This window comes from Cupressus sempervirens, chromosome 4 (assembly GCF_028749045.1).
Source record: "Cupressus sempervirens isolate cs-2001-9-10 chromosome 4, ASM2874904v1, whole genome shotgun sequence".
Lineage (NCBI taxonomy): Eukaryota > Viridiplantae > Streptophyta > Pinopsida > Cupressales > Cupressaceae > Cupressus > Cupressus sempervirens.
The window spans coordinates 910841813-910869625 of NC_143121.1; the positions used below are offsets into that span (position 1 = coordinate 910841813).

A 27813-nucleotide genomic window follows, 5' to 3' on the forward strand; every position below is an offset into this window, starting at 1 on the left:
AACTAATTTATTTTTCATTCAATTTTAAATTTGAAATATATATCTATTATCACACCATTATATTTTATTTTAAATCTATTTTCATTCTAAACTTATGAACTAAACATGTAAATAAACTAGCATTATAATTTATTTACATGTTTAGTCTATAGAAAGGTCTAAAAATATTAATTTTCCTCTATTAGTATACAATTGTTATTAAAAAATGGAAGATCCACTATCATTATAATCTACAAAACAATTTTCTTCTATTAGTATAGCATATTATTGTTTAAAAATGGAAGGTCCAAAATATGCATTATGATAATCTATCAACCTACCATTACATTCATCAAATTAAAAATGGTTATGTATTATCTGGTGTACATAGTGATCTAGAGAGAGAGAGAGAGAGAGAGAGAGAGAGAGAGAGAGAGAGAGAGAGAGAGAGAGAGAGAGAGAGAGAGAGAAGTTTTGTGTATTTTTGTGATCTAGATAATCTTGTGTGTGTGTGTGTGTGTGTGTGAGAGAGAGAGAGAGAGAGAGAGAGAGAGAGAGAGAGAGAGAGAGAGAGAGAGAGAGAGAGAGAGAGAGAGAGAGAGAGAGAGAGAGAGAGAGAAATCTAAAACTTATTGTAATAATAAACATAATTTTCATTACAAATACCCTAACCTAAACCTTAACAATAAACAATACCATAACCTCAACCTTAAACTCTAATTAAAAAAATTATCGCATTTATTCCTCTTACCTTAACCCTAGCCACGTACCCTAATTGAACTTAAAATAAACTTTAATCTTAACACTAATCCTAATCCTAACCCTAATCGTGATTCCAACCCCAACCTTAATCATTATTCTAATACTAATTGTAATGTTATTTCTAAACCTCACCCTAACCATACCTCAAACCATAGTCCTAACAATGCTCTGTAACCCCAATTCTAACAATAATTCCAAAATAACCCCAACCTAAATATTTAACATAATTGTAACTCTAAACATAAGAATAATGATTTAAGGAAATGATAACTATACTAGGAATCCTAACTTAAACCCAAGCCTAATCATATTCTAAATCCTAATCCTGACTCTAGCCCTAATTATGATACAAATCCTTATTATAACTATGATGCTAACCCTCATCGTTATCCTTATTTTAAATCTATCCATAGCTAAAATAATAACCTTAGTTATTTAGTTTCTTCTATGTAGATTTTATTGTAATTCAATGACCCATGACAAAAGTATCACAATGTGGCCTTTAAAGAGTACCTCCTAATTACCTATCATTATTATGTTATATCCACTTTAAGGCTTATATGGTATTTGGATTTCTAAAATTTAGTCATATGTTGGGTGAATTTGTTTATTCACATATCCTAATCTTGACTATAACCCTAAATCCTAAAATTTTAAACCCTAATCTTAAATACCAAATCCTAGATAGTAAAATATAAAGTAAAACTATAGTCATAAATTATAAACCCTTAAGATAAATGTTGTACACTAAATAATAAACCTCATTCTAAATCTAATTGTTATAGCCTAATCTTAGCCTAAATCATGATGTATACCCTATAACTTTCATCATAATCCAAAATATAATAATAAACTTTAATGTTATGTCTAACCTAAACATTCACATTATCACTAACGACAACGTAAAACCAAAAAATATTAATTTATGTTTAATAAAAATATTTTATATAATTATATATAGATGAATCTTAAATTATAACTCCAACCATAATACTAACCACAACCTAAACTATAATTATTTTTGATTAGATAAACAGGTTTTACAAGGACCCTGAAACCCAAGAGTTAAAACAAAAACAAGGCTGATAATAAGCATTAAAAACCCAGCCAAAAAAGAACAAGTCTAAAGGCTGATAATAAGCACTAGGGCCAGTCGAACAACAAAGGCCAAAGGAAAGGCTACATTGTTATATTATAAAAATGAAACAGGCAAAAGCTAGGACAAAAAGCCAGACAAAAAGGAATAGCTAGAAACAAAGAAGAGAGCTAATCCTCGTTCTTTCTTTCCAGCTCCTGCATGACCTATGTAGCCTCGTAGGCCATTTGGTTCTCCTCGGCCTCCTGCTGATGAGTCCTATGAACATCCTGCACTAGACTAGTGTAAGTGATACTTGTGGCAGTTTCATCATCACATTTGGCTTTTCTCCTGTCTTTTCCTTCCTCATCCCCCTGCATACCTCTATCTTTAAGCCAATCAGTTAATGACAGAATGTTGTCATTTATCGAGTTGAGCAGTGAGATCATCTGGCTCAACAGATTGTGACTGTAATTTTCCAGGTTGTGGATCCTCCTTTCCGCCAGGCTATTTCTATCATCCTGATATGTCCCTTTCTCAAGACTCGTTAGATTCCTGGCTCCTTCCATTTGACCCACCTTCTCCTTGACCTCCTCCAACTCATGGAAAAGCCACTTGATTGACCTAAAATTGTCAATCATGCTATTGCGGGCGTTGTTCAAAAGGTTCATTCCAGTTTCCTTGGCATTATCAGAGATTGCCACAATCGCAGGGTTAATTAGCTCTTCAAGCTGGGCTCCTCCTAAATTATAATTGTTAACCCTAATAAATTTAATTTATTCAATATGTTATCCATGTTGTGGCTGCGGCTAATATATACTCTATACGTTAAATATGCCGAGATGCATTGAGGTGTCATTTTTTTTTATCATTCACCTATAATATGTATTAAAAAAATTTGAACACGTGGATATTTAACATATAGAATATGTATTAGCTAGTTACAATAGGGGCATACCCTTATGTACTCTTAATGTGAAATTTCTATATCGACTTTCGGCACCTCTTCGATGGGATTGTTAGTCCCTGCCTTATAGATGTTTTCAGTTGTGGTCCACCAAATAATTTTTATATCTAAAATCACTTTATCTCTAAAGCTAGAAAATGATTTATTTTTAAATTATTTTTTACATATTAATTTCTTAATTTTGATTGGCTCACACAATTTTCTCAAGGGTTTAATTGATTTTATGAAATAAAAATTTCTCAAAAATTAAGTTCGAGAACTTTCTTCTAGATTCGAAAGAAAGGAGCGAAGAGAACAACTAGGCTTCCTTAACTTTCTCCTGCGTCGCCCATCAATGCCATGGGGTTTCATGAATCTTCCTGAGGAGCATCTGGGCAACATGGAGCTAGGCTTCCATGATTTGATATGCAATGAACAAATTATCTTCCGTCCGCTTCCATGATGCCAACCTTGACAACAAGCTTGCTCACTGAACCTACTCAAAATAGGTAAAGCACCATGTTGTTGCCAGACCATCCCAAGAAAACTTGTGCTCACCACCAACTATATCGTGGATGCCTACTTATCCCATCATAGTTCACCAAATCAACTCAATCTACGCATTTGTTAAGGAATCCAACCTTAGAATCCACTCAACCTTATTAATATAAACCCTAGTGTCACAAAAAATTGATGAAATAAATTGTAAGCTCATTTTCAAACCCTAGAGTGCGGTCTTAACAAGCGGCTCCTTACTCCAGCTACGCCATTGCCTAACATTCCACATCTTCTAGAGCTCATCATGGAGATGCACATATTACTCATAAGCTTGAAACTCCCATGCTGTCGGCTCCACAGGTGCATCGATTTGGAAATTCATAAAACTCCCACAAATCATCGTCATCTAAGGAATGTTTCCGCCTATAGCTGCTCTGAACCCTTGACCATTCCTTCGCCCTCCATATCATCAAATTCACCACCTCACAAAACAAAGAATCGAATCTCATGCACATACCTCTGAATCTTTTCCAACTCAACCGTTCAACACAAGTGCCAGGTTCAAATCTTAGCCACAAGTCAAATACTTCTCACAATCGTTTCCAAATTCACCAACTTGCACAAGTACAAATCAAAGCACCTCAGATTTGTCTGCAAATTACCACTTCAACAGCTCAGGTTCAAATCCCAGGCACGAACCAGAGCACCTTACAACTCTTCACAATTATTGATTACCCAATTATGTAGGTGAAAAAAATAATTTTGAAATTAACGGCCATTTCAAGATATAATGTATTTTTCAAAGAATTGTGTGGAAGAAATCAATTTATGTTCAGTATATTTATCACTATGCTACATTGTTAATTTACATATTTTAAATTGGGTGAAATATTTCGTAGTTGGTTAAAAAATGGGCGAAAGATATTGTAGTTGGGTTGAAAAATGACGAAAAATAAAATAAATAAAATATGGTTGAAAAATAAAATAAAATAAAATATGGTTGAAAATGATAAGGAAAGATTTTCTATGCCTTAATTGACTAATCCAAATTTTAAATAAATTTTAGTTTATGATTTATTATTTTTTAATAATATTATTTCTTACTAGATTTATTATAGGTATTGAATATAATTTGATTAGCAAATTTTGCTAATAATAAAGAGTATTTATGTTAATAATATTACAAATTAGAATTTAATATTTATCTTGTATAGTAGTTAAAAGTATAGTCATATATATTTATATTTAAAAATATTAATACAAAATTTATTTATATATTGTTTTATATAATTGTAAGTAGATCTATTAATTAAGTATTATGAATACATTTATAATATTAAAAAAAATTTGATTGGTATCATAAATCTCATTCACGGAAGAATATCTATTAAATCAACCAGATCCTCATATTTGTACCGCATTATTAAAATCAAACATAGTTAATGTAAATACCATTAAAAACTTAAGAAGTCAAGATATGATCTATGCCCTTGAAGATCAACTCTACCAACCATAATAATATAGAAATTTGTCTCAATGTAAATCATATATGATGAGAAAACATGTAAATTATATATCGAAATCTTAGAGATTGGTTTATTAGTGAACTAATCATGTAAATCATATATGATGGAAGAAACATGTAAATCATATATCAAAATCTTACAGATTGGTTTATTAGTGAACTAATCATGGAAATCATATATGATGGAAGAAATGTAAATCATATATCAAAATATTACAGATTGATTTATTAGTGAACTAATCAAAACTACATACACATAACAATAACGTGTCACATCTACCTTCTAATCCTTGCAAAAGACAGGGACTACAGCTCTCTTAGAGCTCGTTTATAATAATGCTGCCAAACGACGTTCTAATACACAGCCCCAGTGCGACGCTACCTATGCATTATATAAAACTGTGAACTGCTTTCGGTGGAAAGCAAGAAATCGCCTTAGCTCGGTTGCCTGTGAGAGAGCTTAAAAAGAACTGGACATAGCAACATTTGAAGATTCCTGCGAGGGTAGAGGCGCCGAATAAATTTTCTATTCGAACGCCAACACACTCTAACTTTGCTGGATTTCATTTTATTGGGTATTGGTCCTTTCGACAAATTTTTAGGGTTACCGAGCTCTCGTGTGCAGCATGAGCAAGTCAGGGCAGCCCCCGGATCTAAAGAAGTGAGTTTATTTTAACTTAAACCTGTTCGATCATTTATATTTAAAAGAGGATATAAAGCAAATCACGAGTTTGTTATATTTTGGATGGAATCTGAATATTTCTACTGCGTATACGATTACGTCTATTTAACGGGGCAAATAATTATCTTGCCGGTATTTGGGTTTTGAAGGATTGACGATTTAAATCACAGGGTTTTACAGTTTATTATTTAATTTCAAGGATGCTTCATGACTTAAAACTTTGGGTTTAGGGTTTCGTATTGATAAGCTAGAGTTTAGGGTTTTGTTTTGCCTTTGGAATGCGAACTGATTTGGAATTGTTTGTTTTCAGGTACATGGACAAGAAACTTAACAGTGAGTTTGCATGATTTTTTATCTCTTTTGATGGTGAACTAGTTTTAGTGTTTATTCATTTATTGCCTGAAGATTTCTACCGCTCGTATGGGCCACAGATCGTTCTTGGGAACAGTATTGAATCCAAGAATACTTTTCTTGCTAACTATTTTGCAATGACGGCTTCAGCTTTTAAAAGATCTTTATCATCTTTAACAACATTAATTATGCTTTTCTTTCAAAGTGCTCTTATGGCGTGCGTTATTATAATTGTCTTTCAGTCACTTAGAAACTGGATTTCTTTTATTATTGAATATTAGAGCAGCCTCTAGCTATAATAGAAAATAGTAAAAGTTGTGGTTAAAATGGGGTTTTTAAGTTTATTTGATGAGAGGATTATATATCATCTTTTTTTTTGATGGAGGGTTCAAATCTCCGAGGCATGAAGCCTGTGAGCTCCCAACCAGCAAAGGCCACCGCATAGACTTTTTAGGGATACGGGCCCACTATTGTTTAAATAATTTAGATGCTCCAAATGAGGGTGTTTTTGTATCTTTCTCCCATGGACTATGCCATTTTGCTTTCTATTGCAGATTGGCAAGCAGCTGCTGTCATTCACTCGGGGCTTCCTATTCTATAAGGCTCTGTTGCCTCTAATTGATTAATTCATTTAAGCAATGGACAACTTTTATCTTTCTTGATCCTTGTTTGTGCTTTATCCTATAATAGATTTATAGAGTCACTTAATTGTAAGACACTTGGCTGAAATTTTGGGCATCTATATTTCACGATTCTAGACGATTTGGATTGTCTGCTAAAGATCAAGTCAGTATAATTATTCTAAAGTTTCACCAAGTTGAACTTTATACTTAGAGTTGTGATGTCTTAATAGCCATCACTTTTGCCACTAGGAAAATTAGAATGAATCTGAACAAGAATCAACAAGTTTGGCAAAAGTCCAGAATTCTGGGACCATGTCTCTACGTCTCCACTTGGCTCTCCACTTAGTCATGATTTACAATTCTGTTTCTAAAATTGAGCATTTATATACAGTGTAGGATTTCTGCAGGACATTTACAATGCTTGACAAGTCCACCTTGTTTAGAAAAATAACTCAAGCAATGTTACTATACTCAGCTGATCATACAACTTACAACTCTCAGATCATAAATCACATCGCTTTAAATAATGTATTTATATAGTTAGATGAGTAATGTCACTGTACAGAAACGCTATATGTTAATTCCATGGTCCCATATAACTGCTTATTTAGGTTTTCTGTTTAATTTGAGCAGCAAAGATGTCACATGCAAAAGTTTATTTTAATGAATATTGTCCATATTACCATTTAAAATAGGGTTGCATGTATTCACAAATAAAGTGGGAGTGGGAATAGTCAAATCTCTGGAGTCAAATATTAACTTGAATCATAGTCAAATCTTTGGAGTCAAATATTAACTTGAATCATAAACACATTAGAAACTAAGATAGAAAAAACTGGAAACAGCTGTTGGTATATGGAGGGGAGGAGGATACTTGTCATCAGGCTTGTTCCATACATCAATAGGTTTTGAAGTGACAATTGGTGGGTCACAACCAAGGTTTAGGAAACAAGGATATTGATCCTTGTAATGATACAACTGATTTTCAAGAACAGGAGATCGGATACTTAGACGTTAATTTTTTGAATATAATTCAATAATTTCCAAAAACTGTCATAATATAGAACTTCGAAAACAAGAAAAATGGTAAAGTAAAACATTAACTAAGAACTATAAAATTTAAATAGAGAATAAAATTTATAAATTACAAACGTCTTAATGTTGTATAGAGTCAGAGTTCAAAACTCTCACTACATCTCATATTAGATTATCATTACATATTGAAATTCAACAATATTGAGAGTTTGACGTTGATGTGCAAGCAAAAAGCAAAAAGAAAAATTTGTCATCTACTCTTCAATGTTTTGATCATCCATATCATGGTCCTTAGCTACGATGCTCTCCAGATAATCACTACTCTTCAACACAAAAGCCTCTGGCAGTTGTAGAAACTGGGGGTGATTGTTTAAGCCCATCTTGTCAACCGTTTCATCCATCATGACTACATCATTTCCATTAGGTGCAATTTGGTCCCATTTTGTTGGAACTTCCATGTAAGCAGGATCAAGACAAGAGAGGCGAGCTATGAATGTACACAAGGTTCGTTGCTTTCTTTAACCCAGTGAATTATTAAAATCATAAGTACTCCAATTCCTTTCAAAAGATGAAGAGCCGGTTACTTGTGACAGCAATCTTATTGCAAATGATTTCAGTTTCTATGTTGGCTAGTATTTCATATAAAGCTACCTGTGAAGTAAAATTGCCATACCTACGTGTCCATCCTTATATGGTACCCTCTTATTGGTCTCGTGTATTACACCATTTAGACTTAAAAGGCATAGGCAACACAATTAATGGGTATGTTAATTTCGTTCCATCTTCCATATAAGTTTTCTTCTATCAAACGATATTAAAAAAGATCTCTAGCATCTATTTTTTTCTTGATTCTTTCACACATGAGATCTATGTTCTTCCAAACATGGCCAGAGTCTGCAAATGTGATCATCTCAAATACGAGTGTCATAAAGTCCAAAACAAATCTGACATTAGCTAAAAAACAGTTATCAAGGACCAAACCTCTCATCTCAACTACACTACCAGTGTACATTGTCTCGAAGTTGCCCATGCATCACTAACCATGGTGGGGCACAAAGCTCCTCTGACTTCACAAAGGTAGTCAATAAGAATCAAATAATATGCAAACCCTGTATTGGTAGGTTTCAAAAGTTCCACCTTCGAAAGTTTTTGATAAATGGCTTATGTGTGGTGATGGTGACATATAAACAGTTGTATTTTTTTTTTTTCATTTTAATGAGATCTGAAATGCACTCGAACTTGCCAATACCTTTGAATGCACCTATTCAATGAATGCACACAACGTGATATCCTAAATATATTTCTGTATTTTATTTGGTACCATTAAACTTGCTGCTTAGCAAACAGCTGTAATATTGGTAATAACTTGGACTATGTTGGTATGTTCTCACCCCCTCAATGCTGCCACTTAGTTTCTTAGAAAGAAAATATGCATTTTTTCTTGGCCTGAACAGTCAATTGCCTTAAAAAAAGAAGTCCTTTTGCTGCATGTCACCATGATATTTTGCAGTGGAAGATTTCTAGGATCTGTTTACTCGTTCATCGCAATATTGCATCCTTGTGCAGTCCACTCTTGTTTCCTTGGTGTGGTTTGTTGCTCTAATCAAAGTTTATATTTGTCAATTACTACTAGAGTAGTGGAAAATTTTTCAGGCCAAAGTGGCTTATACTCAGCTTGTCCGCTATAGGTGGCTTGGACCATCTGTTTAAAAAAAGGTGAGGGAGCAACACTAAACAATATTCCATTAGCATGAAAGAAGTGCACAACTAGCATCGACTACTTCTTGACCTTGCACATCAAAAAGCCTTTCAATTGGGTTTGAACTACCAACACATGGTCTCTTGTTAGAGTGTTATGCTCTTACATCTATAATCACCCTCATCCAAGTGCCTTGCTATTGCATTGGACAAAGCTTACATTTGATTGTGGCTGTTCACCTGAGCCTTTTTGCCCCAAAACATGCTTACAATACTGCAATAGGTACAAGGCTTGTCTTCCTCCCTCTTGCCATTCTACATGGAAAAATAGAAAATATTTGAACCATTTGATAAATCAAAACCAAGTTTTGTGCTCAGCCTTTTTATTTTTATCACTTTTTATTTTTCAGTTGGACTCTAAGCCAGAAGAAAAAAATACGAACATCTCTACCCTGGTAGACATGTATCATGTCTGCAAATTTGCTAAAGTTGAAAAAGGATGGAGGAAATTTGCCAGATTTTGTTGCAACTTGGCCTGACACATATGTATGCAAATATGCAAAATGTCAAAGCATAGTCAAGGCACCTGAACTATTTCAGAATTTAAGTATGACAGTGCACCATGCAAATGAATTTATGGACTGTCTCAGACTCTCAGTTTGCAGGTGTGCAATTTGCACAAAATGTCAAAATGGATTTGTTGAAAAAAATGTAATAGCAATGTCAGCCTTTGATGAGACCACATTTTTGTTTGGCATCTGGTTAAAGTTTAACCAGATGCCTCACAAAAATGTAGTCATTGAATGCCATGATTGTTGGAAAGTAAGGCATCTGGACTCTAGTTATTGCTTACAGTGGTATTGGATTGTCATCGAATACCATTATTGCTAATAGTGGTCTCATTGAATGCCATTATTGCTAATAGTGGTCTCATCAAATGCCATGGTTTCTGATTTTGTATTGCTCAGCGCTTTTAATAGTTTACTTTTTGCCTTTGGTATCTGATTTTGATTTCTGTTTTTTGATTGAATGAGCCAATGGCACAGTGCTAACAGTTCACATGCCTTGTACGCATCCATATTTTGCATTCATGTCTACAAATGTAGTTGCAACATGAACTGGCAGATATTTCAGTTTGAAATAAAATTTGAAATTAAAAAAAACCAGTAAACTGGATAACTTTTGTTTGATACTCATCTAGACATGTTCAATCTATTTGCGAATGGGTCTGCTTTCTATACTGGGGGCTGAGAACAGGCTTCCATGGCTCATGAAAAGTTTTAGGCAGTTTGAAATGCCATTTTAGGGTGTTTTGAAACACTTGTTAACCCATCTCCTTTCAGGAGATGCCAGGATCCTTTAGGAGGTGTTGGCATTGCGACGTCAGGATTCTTCTGCCACCGGTCTTCTGTGCACCCTCATGTCTTTGGAAATAGTACTAGTACTTGATTCACGAATTTGTATTCAGGATGCATCTCAAGCGATTGGACACGTCTCTCAATTTCACTGGTCCCAACCATCATATCATTATCATTATCATTATCATTGTTTACATTTTTAACTTGAGTTATATCAGCAGTGATGCAGATAAGAGAGATGGCAAGAGCTAGTTGAGGAATTTTGTTGGGTTTCGGCTAGCTCATAAGCCCACCGAGGTTGTGGAGAGGCAGCACAGTGAGAGGTAGGTTGTGACTAGCCCCCCTATGCACAATCTTTTCTAGCCCCCCTATGCACAATCTTTTCTAGCCAAGTGAGGGGATGCTTGAGAATGTAAAGTCTGTGGCGAGGTAGCACAATGAGAGGTAGGTTGCGAATAGCCTCCTTCTAGCCAAGTGAGGAGATGCTTAAGAACGTACCTCTCAAGTGCTATGAGTAGGATGATTGTGCCCATGACATTGCCCTCAAGAAGAAATGGGAGTTTGAGGCATCTTGGCAACAACATTAGGATCATTGCTCCAATGATCCAATAATTTTTTAAATTGGGTTACCTCAAGTGCAGCTCTATTAGCTTTCACTTGATTCTGCAATGAAATGTCAGAACAAATCATTGCTTATAGTAAAGCAAACTATGATTATCAAAAGAACAACTAGAAGAAAAATAATAGAGGCTTTATTTTTTCACATGTTAAAAAGAATCTCCAGATTGAAAACATGCCAAATATGAGCATACTTGAAAGTAATGCAAGTCGCCCTAACCATATGCCATGGGGAAGCTTCAAGCCTAAAAGACTAAAAAGAAGTATGATTTTAAGTCTGAACATCTAAGCGTTGGCACAAAGCTAGAAAATATGTTTGAAAGTCTCTTGATCTCTAGAAAAGGACATTGAAAATTTGAATTTTCCAAATGGGTAAATCTGAGATCAATAGGGACGACTTGGAAGAGAATGCTCAAGGCGATGTGAGTCAACTTTTGCTCAAGAACAATTGGAGTTAGAAACTGCATTTGCCAAACTAGAAAACAAGATTGCACCATTGGTTCAACGTAGACACCATAGGTACATGTGGAGAAAGCAATGAATAGTTTTTGCAAGGCTTGTAATGAAAGCCATGAATAGTTTTTGCCTGGCTTATAATTCCAAAAAACAATATTAGGATACCAGTTACAATGCTTCCAGAAAGGTTGGAAGATCAAATGCTGATTCTGTGAACTGTCTCAATTGAGATGGTTGACATAGCCATCTCAAAAATATAAATGTCCTTGTTTGAAAGATGATCTTTAACTTTCACTTCATTCTAGGGTATTAGATTCTTGCTAACCTTAGAAAAGATATTATGGAGGGTATTAACACTATCTTTGAAAATCAGTAGAGCGTGAACTTACGAAGCTTCCGCAAGAGAGAGATTTTGACACTAAGAAATAGGGGACCATCAAATGTTTTTCTGATCGTTAGAGAGAGCACCTTGAAAGCCAAAGCTATTCTAGAGAAGCCAAGGCTTTATAGTTTTCTAAGCACACCAAATGTTCTTTTATCCCAGAGGTTCTCAAACTCAGGCAATCACTTTCAAATGTAGCCCTCAAGTTGTACGACATAATTAAATATGTGATTTTGACAGTGGCCCATATTGGGGTTAAAAAGCTCAATTTGTGTGCATATAGTCCCACGCCTCTCTTTCATTAGTTCAATGCACCAATGACACTCCTGTATTACATGCCATCTCAACTATTAATGTCCCCACACAAGAAATGAAAAAGTGATCCACAGCTATAAAAGAGATCTCTCAGTAACATAATTTCACCATCGAAGAGGGTCCATATCACCTGGTTAGTGGGGTCACATCAACTTATGCTGAAGCCACTTAGGAGAGAAAAGTGATGACCCCTCCACTGTTTACAATAAGAATATTAATTGGATAGCTAAATAATGAGAAGCCACAGAAAGTAGAAATCGTGCAATTTTAACCTGTAAACAAAAGATATCCAAAGTTGGAAATATTTGTATAGCATATCTGTTACTGCATACTGTTTGGAGAGGTCATTGAGACAGTGAACATTCCTAGAGAATTTATTTGTATAGCATATCTGTTACTGCATACTGTTTGGAGAGGTCATTGAGACAGTGAACATTCCTAGAGAATTTATTTGTATAGCATATCTGTTACTGCATACTGCTTGGAGAGGTCATTGAGACAGTGAACATTCCAAGAGAATTTACTGATGAGCATCAAGAGGCATATAATTGTTATCCAACTCTTCAAGAATAGAAGAACAACTATGCAAGAACTCATCTCAGGGATGATAGGGATTGACATCCTTTTTGGCAGCCCATTCTCCTTCCTTTAGATGCTTCAGTGGATTGTGAGAATGATGGTGACAAATAGGAGAATGAGCAATAGTCTCTACCAATGAAGAAATAAGAGATGTTGGCTATGGCATAAAAAAATTATGGACCAACTAGACGTAGCTACCTCATTACCTTCTCTGTAGGATTTGAAACCAACCTCATTTTCACCTTATTAGCTAGATGATCAATATTAATTGAGGGTCTTGTTTGGGGACTTCTAGATATGATGTTTCTATTTTTGTGGCTATTGTCCACTCTTAAATCATTTTCTGAAGGGGCAGTCTTTGTGATGAACCCTACTGGTCAGCCAGTGTAATATCCCCGGCAGGTATTTACTTACTCCAGCACCAAAATAAACTCTTTATACTTCAGCTCTGATACCACTGTAATGACCCTAGCTATAAAGATCACTAAATCCCAACAATGTACTGTGGCAATTCGTCCGACCAAAATACTAAACTTCATGGGTTTGACATTTCATCAAACAATTAGCAATCGAGCTCTATCCTTACTAAACTGAAACACTGAGTAATTATACTGGAGAGTGATTACTCATCATAGTACTCGACATGAACAAGATCAATCCTTATGCAATAGTTAATGACAAAATTCAGAATGTATTGCTGCTATCAAAACCCATGCAATAATACCAAGTGCGTAACAACTCATTGACCCCCATGAAAAACCCACAATATCTCAGACAAAGTCAAAAAGTCTTGGCAGATTTAAGCAGGGTGTACAAGGGATGCATACAAGAGTTCATTCCAGGTGTCAGGGAGACCAGGTAAGCACCAATGGCTACAGTCTGAATTAGCCTCTGGATTTTTCAGCTGCTGTTGAGTGAGTTCCGAAGTGTAAACTGAAGGATGTGCATCTACCCTGTAACCCGATAGCTTTATGATGTACTGGAGATTAATATGAGCCTTCTTCTTCATCAGAACATATTCCAGCATCGGAACCTGAGGAGGCACTGCTGGCAGATCTCCAATTTGCTTGAACGGCGCCAACCGCTTGTAACAATTCTTTGATTTTTTCTGGACTGTAATGTTGATTCAGCCGGCTCTTCCGTTAAACTCCCAAGATGAAGCGCCTTCACTTCCAATACAAACTGATGATTAAACTGCCGTGTGGATTGAGGGATATTCGACCTTGGTCCTGATTGGGATAATTATTTACTGTTCACCCTTTCCAGTATAGATTGATTGAGCCCACGATTTTGTGAAATATGAAATCTTCGATCAGTGCTTATTCCGTTATGATCTGCGTCCTCCCGCTGGCAATGACGACAAGGCCTCCGACCTGCGTCCGTCTGAAATGGCAAGGATAAAGTGGACGGGAAGGGAACAATATCATTCACTGGCCGATAAAGACTAATGCCGCTGACTCATCACCAGGTCTGCTCAAATTCACTATGCGAAGGCATATTTCACCCGCTGGCCAGTCCTGCTATCTTGTGTGTTTTTAATATATTTTAAACAGCTTCGATATCAATTTGAATCGATCCCGTCTTCGACTTGTCTTCTAGGTGCCACAACCTTTGATGATGATGATGATGGGAAATGTCTTTGCGTCCCTCCACCTGCTGTAATGCTGTTGCTAGAAAAATGAGGGATTCCTGACCTCAATCCTGGTTATCAAAAGAGCAAGGGTAATTCTATCCTGAAGCTGTCTCCGTGTAGTAATCTGGCCTTAGGCCCAAATTTATGCCCAATTGAAATGACTGCAGCGTCTCCTCCAATCTGCAATAATTCAGATGATATTTCACACCCTCAAAATTGCGTACCAATTGAGAGTTATCGTTCTCAATGGCCAACTGTGACAATTGCGAAAACCCTAGGTTCCACAATGCACCTGTGATTGAATCACAATCTGAAAATCAAAGAGAGATAATCAACTGCCTCATTCGAATGGAGCCCCGGGGTGCCTATTTATTCTTTTCCCTCCATCCTCTCCAGAGACTTCTGGAACATTTTTGATCTTATCCCTCAAGTGACTTTATTAAATACTTTTATAATCCAAGTCACTTTATTAAATATAAAGTTATTTATTTATTTAATTAAAATAATTAATTAGTCGTCCTTGGACAACCAGTATTAATTAAATTAATTAAATCGAACTGCCACCAAAAATTGGGGACATGACAGTCCACCCTTCTTGAAATTGCTTGTCCCCAAGCAATGGCTGAACCATGAACCAATCAGTCTTCCTGGATCCCAAATGTAAATCTGTGTATCATCCCAATCCTCACCATACTCCCGTGGAGAAATCATCAATACTAGTATCTGAGAAACTGTACTCAACATCCAAACAACTGACAACTCTGATGAAATCATCTGAAAACCAACTGTAGATGTCAGTAGAAGAAACCATTCTGCGGAACTCAACCCAACTGAAACATCAACTCTATCGGAATTCAAGCCCCTGTCAAAATGACACCTGCACCCAACTGCACTGTAGATATGATAACAGCCATAGGTACCTGAAACACTGCCATCAAATCCAATCTCTGAAAAACTGCTCCGGGCGTGTTGATGCTGCAGGCCGAGTAACTTGCTACTACCAGTTTTATTTTCAAAAGATGGTGCCAAACTATCCCCTAATGGATGGTAAGAAACTGGAGCCAATCTACATCTGCGTGAAATAAAATCTTCTATTTCTGTGTCAAAAGAAAAATGATGAGTGTACCCTACCGTATAATGCCGGTAAGAACCTCCAAACTCTGCTGCTGGCTCATCATCACTGAACTGGGAATCAACAGATGGCTTCATTTTCTGACTCCGAGTGACTGTAGGCTGGATAGGATCCCGTGCATTTTGCTCAACAAACCCTTCCTCGAGATCCTTGTGAGGTAGCATAGTAGCAAGGACCCCTATAATCTTCTCAACCAATCTGCAAATAACACTAGTATCATGGATGAGAACACCCTCTGTCACTTCATGCGAGTCCAAATGAACACATGCACTATCCATCAAATACTCCATGAACGGTTCAGTGCAGTAAAAATTATATGAGGAAACATTTACATACTCCCCTTTACACCATATCGGGTCCTCCTGTAAGGGTGGCGTACTCAACTGTACCACACTATCAACTATCTGAGTAGAATCAATCTGGAGACTTGACTCTACTGGTATCCCAAGCAAATCCTGAATATGTGTGTCAGTCTCAACAATAAGCTCCTCAAAAGCAACTGTAGGAGTGTACTTACCGTCATCTACCTCAATAGATAAATGAACTGGGTCTGGGGCTGGTTTTGACCGCAAATGCTCCAACTCCACGGTCACCTCCCTCAACTGAAATTGCGACTTCTGTAGATCTCGCTGTGTGTCCTTTAAAACCTCAGTAGTCGCTATGAGCTCTTGGGAGAGCTCACTCACCTCCTCTTCACGATCCAAGAGTGCCTCATAGGCTGTACTCCCCCACTCAACCAGGTGATCACGGTCGGCTACCAATTGTAAGTAATCATGCTTCAAAATTCGAACAGCTTCACGCAAGGTATGAATCTCTGCCAAAGAAAGGTAACCACCGCTGGACTCATCTATCATAGAAGAACCCCAACCAGTAACGGCCAACAACTGACGAGCAGTATCAAAATGCTCACAAGCGATAGCAATGTCTTGCTCACTAACTTTCAACTGGCTAACCACATGATGGCTCTGGCTAGACTGTCTTCCACAAACCTTCTCTGTCACCTTGTCTAAAGGAGTATCTTCAAGGTTACTGGTTTCTAGAATATTGTCATCCATATCTTGCGAATCCTTTCCAAAACTCATATCCTCATCCAAAATATCAAAAGGTGTAGTACTGCTGTCAAGCTCTTCTGTACCCAAAGAATTTGTCAAAGAAGCTGTGTCTTCAAAACTGTCCATTTCATCCTCCTGGATGTCATCAAGGCCAAAACGATCCTGGGACTCATCTGTACATGCTTCCAAATATGAAAAATCTTCAACACCCTTCAGCAAGAATGGTCGACTGGAAATATGAACCAAACCCAACAACCGTGCATAAAGACTAATACCAACATTGGACAAACTGCTGGTACAAGGAAAGACAACACCGTGTATTCTGCTAATCAAATCCATGATAGCATTCAAACAAACATTACTACTATTAAGTGTTAAAGATCTCCAGTTAACTGAACCCCAAATGCCCCTGAAACATTCTTGAGTCCATATCCGTAAACAAGGAACAGCTGGTAACTCAAGCAAACTCCTTACCTGAGTAATGTGACCAATACCAACTAACTTCACATACTTGTCTGCCATTGTCCTTGTATCCTGGATGTGAATGCAAGATGAACTCGTAACATTATCAGCTTCCATATATGATCCGTCTGCTGCAGGGAGCTGAATGTCAGGCATGTAAGATGAAACTAAGCCCAGCTCCATGCCATGCTTATGTCTCTCCCAATCCTGTAATGCCAAAGTTGCTCGAGTGTCCTCAAGCTCGCAAGAAAGCTTGACAACTTCCTCCTCCTTCCTCTTCAAGGCATCTGAATAATCTTTGGTAAGGCTAAGAAGATGGTCACGGTCTGATAGAAGATGCAAATAGCTCAACTTCGTCGTTCCCATTCCTTCACCAATTGCATGTAAGTCACAACAAGAAGATTTTGCTTGAACTCCCTTATGTCTTCCTTGTAACTGAATCATCTGGATGTGCTCTTCTAACATCTCCCGCATCCTGTCATGATGAGATAAAGAAGCCACAATACTATCTTTGCTTACCTTCAGCTGGCTGGACAAATCATGTGAAGTACTATCAGTTTCATCCTTATGTGACGAAGCATCTAACTGAGCCTGGTACTCTCTGTCAGCAAAATCATAAATGCTCGATGTCTGCTCATTTTCACCAAGTATCTCATCATCATGCACAATGACATCTTCATCATCATCTGAACTCACTTCATTGTAATCATTGACTGTTGGAGCCAAACCACTTTGAGTATCTGAGACATCACCCTTGGGAAACCTGTATACAATTGTCTCAATTGAAGTATCAAGTTGACAGTTACTATCCATCAGCGTAATATCCTTCACCACTTCATCCTGTGACCGAACTGAAGCCTCTGACCGATTGCACACTTGTTTCTCGAACTCCTCATTAAGGTTCCTAGTAACATCGCTCTTTGTATCAGTCAACGCTTTGTGAGAAGATGTGCCAAAATGAAATCCAGTTGATTTATTTACCTTAGCTGGGACGGACAGCCTGTCAAGCATATGGTGGTGTTTAACCAACAGTTCAGACATGTTATGTCTGATTTTTCTGAGCTCATCCTGAATACCTGAATAGTCCTCCTTTCCACAATTCCGACTCTGAATACTGCGTCTATTACTTGTCTGAGATTGTGTCCTTGGAGACTTTGTGTTGTACCTGTCCATCTTGTTTGAAGTAAAGCGCTGATCACTCATGTAAGTCGGTTCTCACCCCACAGGATGGCAAGAAAACCGCTCTGATACCACTGTAATATCCCCGACAGGTATTTACTTACTCCAGCACCAAAATAAACTCTTTATACTTCAGCTCTGATACCACTGTAATGACCCTAGCTATAAAGATCACTAAATCCCAACAATGTACTGTGGCAATTCGTCCGACCAAAATACTAAACTTCATGGGTTTGACATTTCATCAAACAATTAGCAATCGAGCTCTATCCTTACTGAACTGAAACACTGAGTAATTATACTGGAGAGTGATTACTCATCATAGTACTCGACATGAACAAGATCAATCCTTATGCAATAGTTAATGACAAAATTCAGAATGTATTGCTGCTATCAAAACCCATGCAATAATACCAAGTGCGTAACAACTCATTGACCCCCATGAAAAACCCACAATATCTCAGACAAAGTCAAAAAGTCTTGGTAGATTTAAGCAGGGTGTACAAGGGATGCATACAAGAGTTCATTCCAGGTGTCAGGGAGACCAGGTAAGCACCAATGGCTACAGTCTGAATTAGCCTTTGGATTTTTCAGCTGCTGTTGAGTGAGTTCCGAAGTGTAAACTGAAGGATGTGCATCTACCCTGTAACCCGATAGCTTTATGATGTACTGGAGATTAATATGAGCCTTCTTCTTCATCAGAACATATTCCAGCATCGGAACCTGAGGAGGCACTGCTGGCAGATCTCCAATTTGCTTGAACGGCGCCAACCGCTTGTAACAATTCTTTGATTTTTTCTGGACTGTAATGTTGATTCAGCCGGCTCTTCCGTTAAACTCCCAAGATGAAGCGCCTTCACTTCCAATACAAACTGATGATTAAACTGCCGTGTGGATTGAGGGATATTCGACCTTGGTCCTGATTGGGATAATTATTTACTGCTCACCCTTTCCAGTATAGATTGATTGAGCCCACGATTTTGTGAAATATGAAATCTTCGATCAGTGCTTATTCCGTTATGATCTGCGTCCTCCCGCTGGCAATGACGACAAGGCCTCCGACCTGCGTCCGTCTGAAATGGCAAGGATAAAGTGGACGGGAAGGGAACAATATCATTCACTGGCCGATAAAGACTAATGCCGCTGACTCATCACCGGGTCTGCTCAAATTCACTATGCGAAGGCATATTTCACCCGCTGGCCAGTCCTGCTATCTTGTGTGTTTTTAATATATTTTAAACAGCTTCGATATCAATTTGAATCGATCCCGTCTTTGACTTGTCTTCTAGGTGCCACAACCTTTGATGATGATGATGGGAAATGTCTTTGCGTCCCTCCACCTGCTGTAATGCTGTTGCTAGAAAAATGAGGGATTCCTGACCTCAATCCTGGTTATCAAAAGAGCAAGGGTAATTCTATCCTGAAGCTGTCTCCGTGTAGTAATCTGGCCTTAGGCCCAAATTTATGCCCAATTGAAATAACTGCAGCGTCACCTCCAATCTGCAATAATTCAGATGATATTTCACACCCTCAAAATTGCGTACCAATTGAGAGTTATCGTTCTCAATGGCCAACTGTGACAATTGCAAAAACCCTAGGTTCCACAATGCACCTGTGATTGAATCACAATCTGAAAATCAAAGAGAGATAATCAACTGCCTCATTCGAATGGAGCCCCGGGGTGCCTATTTATTCTTTTCCCTCCATCCTCTCCAGAGACTTCTGGAACATTTTTGATCTTATCCCTCAAGTGACTTTATTAAATACTTTTATAATCCAAGTCACTTTATTAAATATAAAGTTATTTATTTATTTAATTAAAATAATTAATTAGTCGTCCTTGGACAACCAGTATTAATTAAATTAATTAAATCGAACTGTCACCAAAAATTGGGGACATGACAGCCAGCTGGTGCTCATTAGCACCTTTTATTATATAATATTTAAATAAATAAAGTAAAGCAAGTAGGGTCAGCCTTAGCCGACTTAAGGGGTTGTTATTCATGATTTAAAATAAAATGCTTTTACTGGGCCAACTTGGCTAGGTGATGGATTACCGATTTAAGGAGGGGCCCTTGAGTTGTTATGGCTGGCTGGATTGAAGAAAATCACCTCTGTGCACACAGACTAGTGGAACACAAAACCAACCCATGGTCAGTGTGAGGTAGGTTGTCCACCATATATTGGCAATTCATTTTAATTGACCATCACAAGAAAGGAAGGCTGATGACAAATCTCTGAACACAGATTACCTACAGGAGCATATGAGATTGGAGAATATTGAGTTACCTATTTGTAGTAATCACATCCCAGAAAATTGAAACCATGAATTTGGGGATGGGTGACTAGTCTGTTGAATAGTCAAAAGAATAGTGTTGGGAGCAGCTGCAACAGAGGCACAAGAAAAAGAATATTTCATTGTCGAGGTGGGTCTGATCACACTCAGCCACACAAGAACTTTGCAAAACTCATAATTGTTGTAGGTTGTGCAAGACTGGTAATGAGTCAATGACATCATGATTATTTAAGGACTGATTGGAAGTTTTCTTGTTTGGAGAAAAATCAGTATGATATTTCCATTCAGATCTCGAGAGTCCAAACTCTAGGACAAGTTGAAGGGTTGTAATAATGTTCATATTTCAATGACAATAGTTGGAATTGATATATTCTGGAAAATAGATTGAAGCTGCCTATATTGCAATCTGGGCTTTTGTGTTCTGAATGTCTTTCATATTTGCATTGCTGTATTAGAATCTGCAAAAAAATTCTTACTTGACTGCAAAATTGGTTAACTTTGAGTACAATTAAATCATAGAATTGGCTAAGGATATTTAAGTCTACCAGCTTAGAAGTGGGCTTAGTAATTAGGAGAAGCTAAAGGACCATGCTTAATCTTATGGTCAAAGGATTGACACCTGAAGAAATTATTTGGCAGATCAAGGTAAAGCTCACCTTGAGTGTGGCAGAGATGGTCAGTTTGAATATCCACTCTTTCACGTCCTAGGAGAGATCAATCTCAACACAAACACACTTTATTTGGAAAGCTGGATGAAAGTTATTAGGCTCAACATTGATGACCTTGCCAAGAAAAGTGGCAAAAAGTGGTCAGAAAATTCTAGCAAGGTAAAGGACCTTGGTTACTCCAAGCCTGATTGATGTGATTTTTATTTGAAGTAGCACAGCAGAAGAACTTTGCAAAACTCATAATTGTTGTAGGCTCTGCAAGACTGGTAATGAGTCAATGACATCATGATTATTTAACAACCACCTGGAAGTTTTCTTATTTGGAGGAAAAATGGTATGATATTTTCATTCAGATCTCCAGAGTCCAAACTGTCGGACAAATTGAAGGGTTGTAATAATGTTCTATCTTCATGCACAATAGGTGGAATTGATATACCGTGGAAAATATTGAAGCTCTCTATAGTGCAATCTGGGCTCTTATGCTCTGAATTTCATTCATATTTGCATTGCTGTATTAGAATCTGAGAAATTGTTCATATCTGACTGCAAACTTTGTTAAGTTTGAAAACAATTTTATCAGAGTATTGGCTAAGGATATTTGAGTCTCTGCCAGCGCAGAAGTGGGCTTAGTAATTAGGAGAAGCTAAAGAACCATCCTTAATTTTATGGTCAAAAGGATTGACACCTGGAGAAATAATTTGGTTGATTAGGGTAAAGCTCATCTTGAGTGTGGCAGAGATGGTCTGTTTGCATATCCACTCTTTCAGGTCCCTAGAGAGATCAATCTCAACACAAACACACTTTTGTTGGCAAGCTGGATGAAGGTTATTAGGCTCAACATTGATGACCTTGCCAAGAGAAGTGGCAAAAAGTTGTCACAAAATTCAAGGAAGGCAAATGACCTTGGATATTCCAAGCCCGACTGATGTGATTTCAATTTGAAAAAGAAGACATGCATCCAGGGTTGAAAAATCAAGTTGCATGGATATACTATGGGCCATGTTTAAGGATAGAGTTTGCATGGTTAGCCTCAGCAAACTGGAAAATAAAATCAAAAAACCTTTGTAAGTTTTGAACAGCATCACATAGGATATGATGAACGATCCAATGCTTGTTAATCCAATTTCTTGAGCATGCTCTGTTAAGAGTAAACTGTTTATTAAACTTTCTCATTCTCAAATTTAGGGATAGGTAAAATCACATCCATAGAAGGATTGAAAGGCTTACCTTGTGAGATACCTTCAGCATGAACTTCCATAGACACTTGTTTGGTGGAGTGATGTCCTGGAGCTGCCAAATCATAAATGCCAGCAGAATTTGTTGGGATGATACAATTTGAGGCTCTATAAAAGGCTACATAAATGGGCAAGATTAATGGGTACCTCGTGCCAAAGGTGTAGAATGACAGAAGAATGGTCATAGATCTCAAAAAAGACCTAAAAAACGACAAACCTTAGCAGAGTACATTCCCTTTGCAAGCTCCCTCCCACTGTGCAAGTTTTAAATTAGGTTGAAAAAATAATTCAGAATCTTCTTCCATTATTAGAGTCATTACATTTTAGGAATTGAAATTATGCTATGGGAAAGTAAGGTGGGCTGAAGTTATGCACCCATGGATGATGTACATGGCTGCATATATTTCCTTCATTCTCTTTCACCACTTTTTTCCAAATTTGAAATCTAATGTTCTCTTTTTTTCCTAAGATGCCTTTTAAAAATAAAATGAAATATGCAGTTAAAAAACTGCAATTTAAAATAGCTGCTTAAAATAAGTAGAAAAGTAAGAGAATCATGGAACCAGTAGCTTCACAAAGTAGTTGTTCAAAATTTGTACAATGTCTACTAAACAAAAGAAGCTAAATGAATGCATAAAATTGTGGTCTAATTGCCTTAAAACAACAGCAGAACAAACCTATTAACATAACCATTTAAGTCCAACCTGTCTGAGTTTTAGTCGAGATGTCATGCACATTGATAATTTTTATGCCTTGCTTCTTAATGTCTGCAATCGATATAGAATTCTTGAATTATATTTTACTGCTTCTTGCTATGGTTTTAAGTGAATCTTGCTTGATCCTTGTTGCATATAAATGCATAAAATTGTGGTCTAATTGCCTTAAAACAACAGCAGAACAAACCTATTAACATAACCATTTAAGTCCAACCTGTCTGAGTTTTAGTTGAGATGTCATGCACATTGATAATTTTTATGCCTTGCTTCTTAATGTCTGCAATCGATATAGGATTCTTGAATTATATTTTACTGCTTCTTGCTATGGTTTTAAGTGAATCTTGCTTGATCCTTGTTGCATTCAACAAGTTTTGAATGCTTGCTCTCTTGTTCTCTTGGTCTGTTAGCAGAGTCTTTTCCTACATTTTGAATTGATAGACATATAAGCATTTCTCTATATGTGAGGATGACCCCACTGGCGATGAACACATTATTAGAATATTAAACAGCTATTGTTTTGGCAGTTCTATATCTAAAATATTTATCATGTTTCTTACTCAGTAAAGCTGAATGCAAATCGCATGGTGGTTGGCACTTTGCGAGGATTTGACCAGTTCATGAATCTGGTCCTGGATGGTACCATTGAAATAAATGGCAATGAAAGGAATGAGATTGGCATGGTGGTAGGTGTCAAATTCAATCCAGATTTATATTTCCATTTTTTGATTATCATATAATTAATTGCTGTCTGATCGATTACCATATTATTCTTTTGCAGGTAATTAGAGGCAATAGTGTTGTAATGATTGAAGCTTTGGAACCAGTCAACAGGGGCCAATGACACCTTTGCAATTGTTGAATTTAGCCACAAAGAACTTCTATAATCAATTTTCTAGCTGGTTAAAATGGGTAATAATGAATTGATTTTAAACATATAGGTCTATTTGGGGTTTTCTAATCAGATTTAATGACAAAAATGATGCTTTAAGATCTCTCTCAAAAGAAGTGAATATATATGCAGATGCACTGGACAAGCGTGAAAGGGTCCATTTAAATTTTTTTCCTATAGTGAATGGATTTTAGATATCATTGACACACTGTCTCTAAAGTAGCGAGTATTTCTTTTCAGTAGTACAGTATTTATTTTTACTCAATGTAATTTACTGAATAACCTACTAATCATTCCCTCCTCTCATTTTATACCTTCAGTGTACCCATTGCTTTATTCAGTGTACCCATTGTAATAACTCAAGTCCCATTTTTCTGCAAATTTCGAGACCAATTTGTAGGAAGCAAATATCTTTGTTTTATATAATTATTCATATTGTTTGTAACATAGTTTGTAGATGTTGGCTTCAGCAAACCTAAAATTTCAGAAACTGAGAAAGAACTCTAACTAAAATGTTTTATATATATATAAAATTCAATTATAAAATGTATTAAATTAAAAATTGATATCTTGAAAAACAATTTACATCGTTTTATAGCAAAAAGTAGCACTTTTAGAACACATTTTTCCAGTCATTTTACTTTTACTTGTATGCACCAACATGCGTTTTTTTGTGTCTATAAAAATGTCAGAGTTACCACCGATGTAGGACAGTTTACAAACTGTGGTTTGTAATATTATATTTATAATTTATTATCTTCTAACAATTTTAAATTGTAATACAAATATGTTTTGGAATTATGTTCCGAATATAATCCCAATATCACTTGAAAATATAATCCCATACCACCCCGGGAATTACCAATCTAACTTCGGAGTATAATCCCATATTACAGACTTTTGTGCTTAATTTTAATATAACCTTTTCCTAAGGAGCCAAATTATCTGCATCTAGGATTAAAAAAAAAGTGGATCAAGTACCGCTAACTTTGGCCGACCGAGATAAATGCAGAAAACTCCAAAATTCAGACACCATCCAATTGAAACCAAAGCAGCGAAAGAGAGAGTTCAGCCAACTTTAGCTAACGTCTTGTGGATGAACAGGTGAAGATCGTCCAAAAATTTAGTAGCTAAATCCAGGCCAGGAAAGACATGAAAAGCATGCATGGCATTAGCATACCACAAAACCTTGACTTCCTTGCCCATTTTCCTCAAATACTCGGCATATCTTCTCTGCCAGTCCTGCAGAATATCCAGCCCTCCAATCACCACCACACTTGGCGGCAAAGCCAAGCCAAAAACATCCCTACTATTGGGTCCCATCACATTAGCGGCAAAGTGGTCTTTATTTGCTCCCTCGGGCAAAAAAGCCCTCCAACACCAGTCACAACTCTCCACTGTTATCAGCGGCGCGTCCTTCAAATTCACCTCCGCCGCTGTTCTCTCTTCGCCGCCAAAATACGGCTGTATGAGCACGTGCGCTAAAACTCTCAGCGCCGCCAAGTTCTCCTTCCCCTCCGCCACGCGGCATCCGACGTGGTGCACAATGTTCCCTCCCGCGCTGTCCCCCATGAGAAAGCAACGTGACAGGTCAGCCTGAGCTGGCAAGCGGTCTGTCCTACTCAGCCATGCCAGCGCGGCAAAGCAGTCCTCGTAGGCGGTAGGAAACTTGTGCACGGGCGCCAGCCTGTAATCCACGGAGGCTACCAGTACCCCACTACGCCGCGCCAGTTTGCGGCAGAAGCCGTCGTACGCCACGTCGGCTGCCGAAAGGGAGCAGAACCCGCCACCGTGGAAGTAGACGACTACCGGGATTTTTTCGCCGGCGGTTTTGACGGGAACAAAGAGCCGGAGCCATACGCCGGTGGCGTCGTCGATGACGATGTCTCTGGTATAGACGCCCTCAACGGGATTTTTATTTGGCGGCGTTCGGCGCTCCAGCCATTTCGACAGGCGACGGTTTATCGTTCGGTCGCTTCTGCGCAGCAAATGGCTGGCAAATTTGACGATCTGACAGAGCAGCTGGATTTTCAATGGAACGGAATGGACGGTGGCCCTTCCCTCTGCCATCTCTGCAAACAATTGTAATGAAATCTTGACGCCTCCGCCTGATTAGCAGAGATAAATTGATGGGGTTTGTGGGGTTGGTGAACAGTTTTGTGCGATGAAAGGAACACGCATTCTAAGTCTGGGTCGCCATCGTTGTGGTGGGAACTTAGAAGGTAGCCAAATTTTATTTTACGTAGGTTTCTGGAAGTCCAACCAGAAAACAAAGATAAAAAACTTGGATATAATTTATTTATTTTGTAAAATATCACTCCCTTAGTGTTTTTTTGTGGCTTTTCCACTTTTAAGCATCTTTTAAAATGGTCTGACATGCATTCTATCATTGCATTAAAAGGTCACCGACATTCCAGATTAGTGTTTTCTTTGTTTTGATTTTTCTTCGAGAAAAGAGAGGTGAAATAGAGAAAATGAAGAAAAGGGCACCTCCTCTTTATATGGTGGGAGGTAGTCCAACGACTACAGAAAGGTCATGGGTGGTGGTGTACAAGATTCTATCTGTCTAACAAGATAAAAAGTCATGAGATTTGTCTAATATTGTCTAATAATAGGAAAGGTCATGGTGGTGGTATACAAGATCCGATTTGTCTAACGAGATAAAAAGGTCATGGGATTTGTCTAATAATAGGAAAGGTTATGGTGGTGGTATACAAGATTCTAGTCTATTTATATAATAGTCGCAATCATACTTTAGTGTCCAATAGGTACATTGCAATTATTTGTCACAAACAAGTTCGAAGTATTATTAGTCCCTGGGGTAATAATGTTTTCATTAGACCCCTCCAATTAATTAGTATGAAAAATGAAAAATACAATTTTAAAGTTCTGATGACTATTTTTAAAATCAATTTTTGAAACAAAATTTCTTTTTTCTTATTGGTTAAAGACATTTTTGTTGGGGGTTATTTTGATTTTTCAGCCACAAAAAATAAGAAAAAAAGATATAAGATAGGAATGAATTTATTGCTGTCATAATTGCAGTGTCATAATTGTAGAATCTAGACACTTCCAGACTCTACAATAATCCTCCATAACATGAACTTTACCGTTGTCTCAAATATGAAATTTGATTATGTTTGCACGTGAATGTCCACTGACAATTGTAATTACCAATGAATTCTAATTATGATTATGTCGTTGGGTTGTTTTTTAACTTGAAACATGAAAAACTTTGTTTCATTATTCCTCTTCGACAAATGATTAAACAGATATATTTATTAAAGGATAGTAATCGCGCGTTGGGCAAAAGAAAAGTTTTTGCTATTTATTATCCTTTTAGTTTTGTATTTATTTTAGGAGTATATAAATTTAATAATATGTGGTCAGTGGTTTAATTTTATCTTTGTTTTGACTTAGTCTTTGTGGATGTGATTAGCAAAAGTCAATTTTATTTCCTTGAAATACAAGATATTAAATTTAAATTTATTTATCTTTGTTTCTTTTTATATTTTTATTCATCTATATTAAATATTATACAACTAATGTAATCACGAATGAAAATATCAATAAAATTCAAATTATAATAATATTTATGTAATTAGTTTTTAAAAAAATTAAATTGATTGTTATTATATTGAAAATGTAAATTAGTAATTTTATAAATAA

At 36.9% G+C, this 27813-nt stretch overlaps 1 protein-coding gene and 1 pseudogene across 2 annotated transcripts; one reads left to right on the top strand and one right to left on the bottom strand.

Annotated features, from left to right (window-relative positions):
• Window positions 1-5074: 5074 nt before the first annotated feature.
• On the top strand, window positions 5075-24457 carry LOC149564360 (putative small nuclear ribonucleoprotein G). Its single transcript, XM_089827419.1, has 4 exons — window positions 5075-5446; window positions 5778-5800; window positions 23817-23938; window positions 24034-24457. Exons 1-4 carry the CDS (start codon window positions 5412-5414, stop codon window positions 24094-24096), a joined length of 243 nt encoding a protein of 80 aa, XP_089683545.1. The 5' UTR covers window positions 5075-5411; the 3' UTR covers window positions 24097-24457.
• A 415-nt stretch (window positions 24458-24872) lies between these two features.
• LOC149564361 (putative carboxylesterase 18 pseudogene) lies at window positions 24873-26553 on the bottom strand (annotated as a pseudogene). Its single transcript, XR_016364194.1, has one exon. The product of XR_016364194.1 is annotated as a putative carboxylesterase 18 pseudogene (transcript).
• Window positions 26554-27813: the final 1260 nt, after the last annotated feature.